General features: G+C 40.3%; 1 protein-coding gene across 1 annotated transcript; it reads left to right on the top strand.

The window, feature by feature from the left end:
• Positions 1 to 4,478: 4,478 nt before the first annotated feature.
• LOC111673670 (inositol monophosphatase 1-like) lies at positions 4,479 to 8,488 on the top strand. The gene is made up of 9 exons (XM_023431506.2): positions 4,479 to 4,613; positions 5,446 to 5,539; positions 5,773 to 5,912; positions 6,052 to 6,156; positions 6,628 to 6,673; positions 6,788 to 6,896; positions 7,183 to 7,291; positions 7,956 to 8,107; positions 8,279 to 8,488. The coding sequence occupies exons 2-9, from the start codon at positions 5,477 to 5,479 to the stop codon at positions 8,404 to 8,406; spliced, it is 852 nt and encodes a 283-aa protein (XP_023287274.1). The 5' UTR covers positions 4,479 to 4,613; positions 5,446 to 5,476; the 3' UTR covers positions 8,407 to 8,488.
• The last annotated feature ends 800 nt before the right edge of the window (positions 8,489 to 9,288 follow it).

Here is a 9,288-nt window from a genome sequence, read left to right as displayed (position 1 = left end):
CCCAACCCCCCCCACCACCACCTCTACTGAAATCAATGGTCCATGTTAGTCTGCAGCAGGGGGTTCAGACGTAATCACCAGCGTTGGGATTGATTTCCGGAGTCAGCCAGCTGAAAGCCAAGTCCTCTTCTGTCAACACCACTTTTATTCCGATAGCTGCTCAACAAATCTTTTTCATTGTTTAGATTTCTTTTTGATTTTTGATGTTTCTTTACTTGTTTACCTGCTCATTAACGGAACCAAGACCCAGGTCCTCATACTTTTACTGTACGTCCCTGTTGCCAGTAAGGAAATACCAACCATTGTTCTTTTGAAAACTGGCAAGGCTGTGTTTTCCTGATATATCCCAAAAATGAGTCCCTGGAGATTCTAGAGTCAGGCTCTGTAAATATTTCAGAACAGCCTCAGTTAGGCCTTTATTCTGAATTTCTGTTTCTGTTTTGGTTTTTGTTCCAATTACATTGTCAGTTTTGTTTCGGTACCTCAGTATGTGTTTTTGTGCTCTGCCTTTGGCTTGATGTTCCATCTCTCTTCATATATATTTTTAGCCACACTAGCGGCGTTGTTTTTGGGAGGGCAATGCTATCTTTCAGTCGTTAGGTCATCACTTTGATTTAGACCGAAATATCACAACTACTGACTGAATTTCCATGAAGATTTTTACAAACATTCATGGTTCTCCCACTGACTTTGGCGATCCCTTCACTTTTTTCTGTAGAATTTAAACCATGAGGTTGAAATTTTGCGGGTGCAATGTCTACAGACATTCAAGGTGCCCAGAGGATAAATCATGATAACTCTGGGGATCCTGACTTGTCCTCTAGCGCCACCAGCAGGTTCAAGTTTTCCATTCATCTGGCAAAATATATCAACATCTACTTAGCTGGATTGGCTCAAAGAATTTATATCGAATGTTCCCCAATCAATTAATCCTGTTCCCTTGCCATGAAATTTCCCCACAGGATGAACTGTAATAACTTTTGTGATCCCTTAACTTTCCATGTAACACTTGCAACAGGTCTATGTTTTAATTTATCAAGTAGTTATGACAAAAGTTTCTTGTGACATGATCCTTCTGAACAGTCAAATCACATATCATACCAGAAAACAATCCCTGTGTCAGTAAAACATCCTCCGTACCTACAAGTTATAAAACAGTTGCTGTTTCAAATATAAATCTAAACATAGTATATACTGTATATAGAAATGTATACATGCATTTACTACACATATATTGTATAACCAGCTACTGTATGTATATAAACCAACAAAACCTCTGCACTCTTGCACTATTGTCTGTTTTGCAATTTATAGAAATAGTGGACAGTGACTTCTACTCGTATGCGCATAATAGTTTATGTTTATGCTGTCTCCTTAAAAACCAAAGTCAAATTCCTTAGGCAATGAAGCCGACTGTGATTCTGAAATACCTGCAAAACTAATGACATTTAATGACCAATATAAACCTTGTGACTGCCCTCAGCGTTTTCTCCCCTCTGCTAAAGAGAGAAGGGAAATTTGAGGCAGCCTCTCTGTCTGACCACAACTATGGATTGGACAAAGATATGTAGATCCTGTATGAGAATATCAGATTCTCATTTGAATTAAACTCTAATCAGCTCATGAAGATGAATGTGGCTCTAGACTTGTACGACTTCCATGACTTACATCCAAATTTCCCAGTATTGAATTCCACATCTTATTGTCGGCCCTGAAGTCATTATCGATCCCAAGAAAACGTGGCGTTGACGAATAAGAAGAGGTCTTTAGAAGAAGTGCCTCTAATCATCCATCATCAAGTCATTGTGATCACTCATTATCCAGCTTGTATATTACATTAAAGTTGTATTAAGCGGTCGGGCAGAAAAGATTCTTTTCTTGCTCTTGCATCCTTCAGAACACTAATTTCTCATCTCCATTTAAAGCCAGACATAGAACATGTGAAACTCAGATTCTGAAAATACTTTGGAGACCCTCTAATCTTTAGCCACGCTCACAGGATGGCTCGTCGGTCGGTCATTCTAGTCCAGATTGAAATATCTTGACGACCGTTGGATGATTTACCCCGAAAGTTTTCGGACATACATCCACGGAGCCCGGAGGATGAATCCCCAGACTCTTCCTGAGGTTGCCTCAACAACTGTTGGATGGATTGCCACGAAATCTGGCGCAGACATTCATGTTCCCCTGCGGATAAAATGGAATAACTTTGTGTCATCCTCTGACGTTTTGACGTTGTGAAAATTGCAATTTGTCCTTTAGTAATATTCGGTTTATGACCAATAATTTTTGGGTTTATGCATGTGAGCGTTGCCATTGTGAGCATTTTAGCATGCTGACATTTGCTCTCAGCCCAAAGCACCTTTGTGCCTAATTACAGCCTCATAGAGCCGGTTGAATATTTGTAGACTCCTTTGAATAATACACCTCTGAAGGGGCTCGGTGACTAGAGGAACCCTGTCTGAAGCTCCTGCTCATCTTTCAGGGGTGCACCGCTGACCTTCAGCAACTTCAGCGTCGTGGCAGGCCTCAGTTACAGCTGTGATTCTGGAGGAACCAAACATCCAAAACATCCGCCATCTCGGATAAATTATTCATAACGGATCTGCCAGGGAAGACAGCAGGACTGATGTATTTGTTTTGCTTGTCCTATTACTCCTCTCTGCCTGTCTCCTAACATTTTAGAGAGCGTCTTATATTTAGTGCACAACTGGGACAACAGGGTGACAACTGCTCTCCTGCCGCTCTCGGTCAAACAAAACTTTCAACAAATCCCCCCTTCCATGATACCCCATACTGATCTGTTAAATTCAACAGAGGCCTGTTTATTTTAGCTGCACAGCTTGAGCATCCAATTCCTAGCGAATCCAGAAACCGATGTACTAGGATGACAGTGTCATCTGCCATCCTTTATCACTGTTAAACAAAACTGATATCGCACGAAGAGCAATATCAGGTGACGAACTTGCTTCGAGAGGATCTGATGTCGTACTTAAACATTTGCTCTAGCACTCATCCTGTCGTTACTGGTGCGATAGCAAACGGGAGAAATGCAGCCAGGGTATTTCAACACACATAAACTTGAGTTATGCAAGGTGTGGCAGTGGATGAGCATCATGTCTGAACGAGCCCCTTCCTTTTTTTCTCTCTTTCTTTTCTCTTTTTCTTAGCACAGACAGAAGCATCAGACAATGCAGAGTCTAATGCATTATTTAGTGAGAGTCTGTACTTCTGTGTTAAAATTATTATCTCTTACAAAAATTGGAAAGAGAGTAACTTATTGTTCACCTGGGTGAAGTGTTGTTGCCTTAACTTATGTTTGACCTGTTCTTGAACATCTAAACGAAGCATTATCAATACATTTCAGGCCTAATGAACAATTAGGAAACAAATTGTAAATTTCATGAAACTTGCCGCATTTGCCACTAATTGCACAATCCATCTTGCAGCAAGGTATGACTTCCTGCAAGATAGTTGTCTGGGGTTTCATGTTGAGTAGTTTGAGGATTAAGAGAGTAGTTTCATCTGTGGGGGGTGGTATCCAAGACTTAAATACTCTTTATTGTACATTTTTAGCTGCTGTGAATTCGACTCAATCATAATATTTTCATTTGATATTTCCACGCTGCAGTATCTCTTCGTTTTGAGGAGAATTAATTAGCGGTAGTTACCACACCTTAAAGTGTGATATGATGAACGGCATGTTTTTACCTGTCAAAAGAAAAACAGCTGCAGGAAAACAGATAAGATAGTTGGCATCCGGACATATGAATGTAGATACAGACACGTCTAGATCTGTGCATCTGCAGCGTATATACTTTAACTGATATTGCAGAGACTATATCCAACTTTCAAAAGGCACGGAGAGAAAATGGACATGCACACACACACACACACACACATAATCTAAACTGACTCACCGGGGGACCTTTAAAAGTATTTTCCACCAGTGGAATACATTAAAGGAACATAAAAAGAAAACTCAAGCAGTGAAAGTGTTGGGAGATATAAAACTGGCAGGAAGCTTTGTTTGTCACGCCAAATCCCATGTTAAAACCACGTCAGGAGCCGGAGTGTACTCTTTAATTTCTCCAAAACATGTGAATGGGTTTTTTGCTTCGGAAAAATCAAGACTTAGGTCAATACACGCTGACATGAACACCGAGAGGATGGAATTTTTTCCCGCTGCATTGTTCAACGTTTACTTACTGCTCATGTCAGCTGATGCATGTACATGTGTGACACACAGACGTGCACAGCAGGGTGTGTCTTCCTGTGACTCTGCATTACTCGCTCTAGTCATCGCACAAGAATTACCATTAAAATGCGTGAAAATTTTCCACCACTTGTGTCGACCACAATGCGGCATCGTGTTGTTGCAGGTCTGCCCTCATGAGAACAGAATGTTTTTTTTTCTCTCTTTGGGGTTGCTATGGGGAAACATATGAAGGCGGTGCTAGTACTTTTCCCACTCTGTCATGCCAGCCAAGTTTTTTTTTTTTTTTTTTGAGTTTCCTCATCTCTGCAGTGAAGCAACTTAAAGTTAAGTTTTTCAAAAGAAGGTGCACTAGCATCCAGGAGCTACCTCTGACAGCACCCTCTGACTTCACAAGGTAGGTTTTTCATTCATTTCATTAGTGCGTGGATGACACGTGTGTGTGCATAAAAGGTGTACAGGTGTGTGCTTATCAACACAGCCGATGGATAACTGTTTATTACCTCTTTTTTTGTCATTTTTTCTTATTGGATTTATCTCTAAACTCTTTATGTTGGGTGGATTCATCACAAAGCAGCTTCTACTCTGCGAAATAAGATATTTCTAAAAGCAGAGATAATGCAGATAAAGATTGGTAGCAAGACTTATGGTGTGATTTTCTACAACAGCAGAAACCAGTGGGTTGAAGGGTGGTGTCTTGTCCTGGAGAAACACGATAACGCTGTCCTGCACATCAGCTCACATACTTCCTGTAAACACTGAAACCAGTTTTGCCTGCAGCGCTTCTGAACATGATAAAATTTTAATTGATAGTGATATGACAATTTTTTTTTTTTTTAAACTTGTACGCCTCCGCTTCCAGAAAAAAAAACAAACCTACACCTTTAGCAACATGTTTGTTTCCTCATCGCAGTGACTTTCAAGTTGAAATCTTGTGGCATGTGGTTGTGATTTAGAACAATGCAAGACAGATGGATGCCAGCTGCTAGAGGAAGTGTTACGTAACTCATTGTGTTGTAAGAAAAGTTTGATAATCACGCACATTTGTAGTATTTTGTTTTTTTTGGCCTCAGAGCTTTAACACCTTTTATGACGACCGCTAATCGTAGCATCCAATCGTTTTATATTTCTTTAATTTGCGCTTTAATGCATGTCATATGAATAACACTTTTATGCATGTGTGATTCATTGTTGCACTCTTACAAACTTTATTTTTTCTTTTTTTACAGCTCTCCCTAAGTAAGAAGTAAAAAAAGAAAAATGGAGGACCCATGGCAGAAGGCGTATGACTTTGCTGTTGCAGTGGCAAGAAAAGCTGGAGCGGTATGTCAGAGCCTCTTAATGTATTTCTCCTCCGGTGTCTGCATCATAAAGTTGGTTTCCATCCACCTGCCTTCATGCACATTTTCAACTTGCACTACATGTGTATGTGCACCTGACTTTAAGGGTAGAACTTGGGGGAAATTTTTTGGGGAGATTTTGTGATTATATTTTAACCTGAGGATCTTAGTAATGAATTTCTAAGCACATTCTAATAATGTGTCATTTCTTTTTAGGAAATTAGGAAAGCTGGGGAGAGTGAAATAAGGGTCATGACAAAAAGCTCCACTGTAGACCTTGTCACAAAGACTGATGAGAGGGTGGAGAAAATCATCATCGGGTCTCTTAAAGAGGAATTCGGAGAAGGCACACACTGGTAAGGCTTACTGCCACACACACACACACACACACACCCATGATTATGTTCGCTTGTACGGTTTTGTAACAAAAACACAACATTGCTCAGGCTTGTCTTGATATTGCTCATTGTACCATTGGTTCCCTCTGTGCTGCAGCTTCATTGGGGAGGAGTCGGTGGCGAAGGGGGAGCCGTGTGTCTTAACCGACAAACCCACGTGGATCATTGACCCGGTGGACGGCACCACAAACTTTGTACACGGGTAAGATGCCACGAGGACAATTTGTTGTGTTACTGGAAACACTTTCGGTTATCGGACAAACTCAGTTGTACTTTTTTAAAAGAAGCACTGGAAGTGTAATTTGTCCTTTGTAACTAAACAGCATGGCACCAAATGCTCACAGTGTCTGCATGGGTTGATAGTGTCGCAGATCGATTCATTTGATTCAGCTCATTGGTCCGAAACAGCCATTTGCAACTTTTACATCTCACTTTTTGAGCTGTGGTTTTTAAAGGGGGGTTAAAAACCAACCCAGGGATGTTTCAGAACCTGTCCATTAGGACAGAGCAGATTTCTCCTCCTCTGGCCACCAGCAGAGCCAGACTAAAGACACAGAAAACATATTGAATGAGTCGTTTATGGGGAATTTCACAACTTACACAAACAGTAAAAAAGAATCTGTCTATCAACTTCTCTAAAACTCATTAATTAATAACTGATACTTCTTCACAGGTTCCCATTTGTGGCTGTGTCAATTGCCTTTGCTGTCAATAAGGAGGTATGTCAAATCAAATGCCAATTTAAAAACCAACCATTTAAAAAACAAAAACAAAACAAAAAGCATTTAATTCACAATTAGTACATGAAAGCTGAAAAGAAAATGTGTTTTCAGTTGGAGTTCGGTGTGGTGTACAGCTGCTTGGAAGACAAGATGTATAAAGCAAGGAAGGGGAAGGGAGCTTTCTGCGACGACGAAGCAATTCAAGTGTCCGATGTACAAGGTAATACTCATATATTTATGTGCAGTGCCGGTCAAAGTACACATTGTACTACTACACTACTTCCACACACTAATTTGAATATTTGAAAATGAAACACGAGGATTTCTAAGAACGAGTTCTAAGAATAAATTAGTAAAAAATCCAATATGCATGATGTGTCTAACCTTTCGACTGTGTGTGTGTGTGTGTGTGTGTGTGTGTTTGTGTGTGTGTACGTACCTTAACAGTGACTGTGACACCTGTAATGACACATAATGGTGACTCTTTTGACATGCTGCAATTACAGAAATCAAGAAGTCCATTATCATTTCTGAGCATGGAACCGACAGGAGCCCAGAAAAAGTAACCAAGATCTTCTCTACCATGCAGAAGATCCTCTGCATCCCCGTGCACGGGTGAGTGGTCGTGCGTTGCGTACACAAGACCAGAACTAAAGAGAGCTAAAGCAGACAGCTGTATCCAATGCGAGCTAGCCTGTGAGATAGCCACAGCTAGCCTTAGCTAAAGCTCAAACATAAAATGTCACACACTCTTCAAACTGAATACTTGCTAATTCAGTTTATTATTTCGCATCACTAAATGTAGCCACTCAATCATGCTAAAGCTAGCTCTGTGGAGTATCAGTAACTGCAATCTTAGCTTTTGACTCAATTCACGTTTATATTGCTTGATGTGATTTAATTTTTTATTATTGTTAATCAAGAAAGTTTTATTTTCTTAAACTAACTAGTTAAACTAGTTAGTTTGTAAATGTAAAATAACAATTTTGATAAGCTAACCTCTTGGTCACTCATTTGGTTATTTAACATAACTAAATGAACTCACATCCAACCTTGCTCACCATGATGATTATCTCATCGCATTATGTATATGGCAATTACTTCTTCGGGTGTTACAACCAGCATAAAGTTAAGGCATTAAAAAAACAGTTTGTGAGCCCGACAAAACTTTAAATCCGTTTTTCTCTCCTTCACTGCCTCTGTGGTTGCAGTTCGCTGTTTTTGTAGGGCAGTGTAGCTGATTTAAATTAATTCATCTCCAACTGATCTGTCCTGACAGGCTCCGTGGATCAGGGACAGCTGCCACCAACATGTGTCTGGTGGCGTCGGGGGCAGTGGAGGCCTTCTTTGAGATCGGGATCCACTGCTGGGACATCGCTGCTGGTGCGGTGATAGTCAAAGAAGCTGGAGGAATATTACTGGATGTTGATGGTGTGTATGCTTTTGAATCTTGATCACACAGCATCGTAATTGATTGCAAAGTTAAACAAGCCATCATGAATGAATGAGAGTGGATACTGTGGCTGAAAGCAGGATTTGCTCTTTGAAAACGGACTGCAGGTGAAACCCCTCTTATCACCCCCTCTTTGTTTGACACTTCAGGCGGACCATTCGATTTGATGTCCCGAAGGATGGTTTCAGCAAACAACGATGTTATTGCTAAGCGGATCATCAAAGAAATTGAAGCGTTCCCAGTGGTGAGGGACGATGCTCCTGTGCAGAAGAAATGAGAATATTCTCAACCGCTGTTTACACTGTGCACAAGTGCAGTCTGCCGCTATTTGTGTCATAATAAAAGTTACTGTTCTGTAATCACCATTGATAATCTTAATTTGCATGCTGAATGTGTTTCATTGCCTGCACCTTTTTCATTCAAAGGGAAAAATTTCAGCTCAACTGAAGCGACCTTGAGGTCCAATTTGATGACTCTTCATGTGATTTGTCTGTCAAAAAATATTGATTGAAGTGGGGAAACAGCTGTAATTTTGCACTCGGCATTTTTGTACACCAACATAATTTGCACACTTTGTCTTTGGTCTGTGGCTGTCCATGTTTTCACTCGATCTTTCAATACACATCAAATACTCCGCTTGTGAATCCGCATTCGTGCAGACATTTGTTTTTGGTTTCATTTGACACAGTTTCAGCTCTGCCACGCCCCCGCTACAACAACAGTCTGCAGGAGGAACCAGACCAGTCTGAGACTGATGGTTATTTTGACTGGATCGACAATCAGTACATTTATTTCTCCTCCCGTCTCATGTGACTCTAATGAGTAATTATCTGATGGAAATGATGAAATTCTGCAGGGATGATTACCTTCATTAGAGGCAGCAGTCATGAGCACTGAATTAAGTCAGTGCTGAAGTCACTTTATAAACATTGGCCCTGTCAAGTGTCATATAATTTACTTACAGTTAACGTCACCATATTGCCTGAGAGCCTCCATTTAAGCATTATTGCTGTTTGCACAATTTATTACACTCATATTAATGTTCACCACCAGAGGTCAGTAATGCATCAGCAATTAAATGGGATTTTCAAGATGCTCTTCTTTTACTTTAGTGGTTGAACCTTCAGTTTTTGCTATTATTATTTTTGTTGTTGCATTC

The sequence above is a fragment of the Seriola lalandi genome, unplaced genomic scaffold, assembly GCF_002814215.2.
Source record: "Seriola lalandi dorsalis isolate HSWRI2012SDOR001 ecotype SW California unplaced genomic scaffold, Sedor1 jcf7180002054923, whole genome shotgun sequence".
NCBI lineage: Eukaryota > Metazoa > Chordata > Actinopteri > Carangiformes > Carangidae > Seriola > Seriola lalandi.
Note: the sequence above shows the minus strand (reverse complement) of the source record. Positions and strands in the feature narration are given on the sequence as shown.

Coding starts and splice junctions, on each gene's coding strand:
- LOC111673670 (XM_023431506.2), top strand. CDS start 5,477: ATGGAGGACCCATGGCAGAAGGCGTATGACTTTGCTGTTGCAGTGGCA. Junction 6,157..6,627: donor ACCACAAACTTTGTACACGG/GTAAGATGCCAC, acceptor ACTTCTTCACAG/GTTCCCATTTGTGGCTGTGT. Junction 6,674..6,787: donor CCTTTGCTGTCAATAAGGAG/GTATGTCAAATC, acceptor ATGTGTTTTCAG/TTGGAGTTCGGTGTGGTGTA.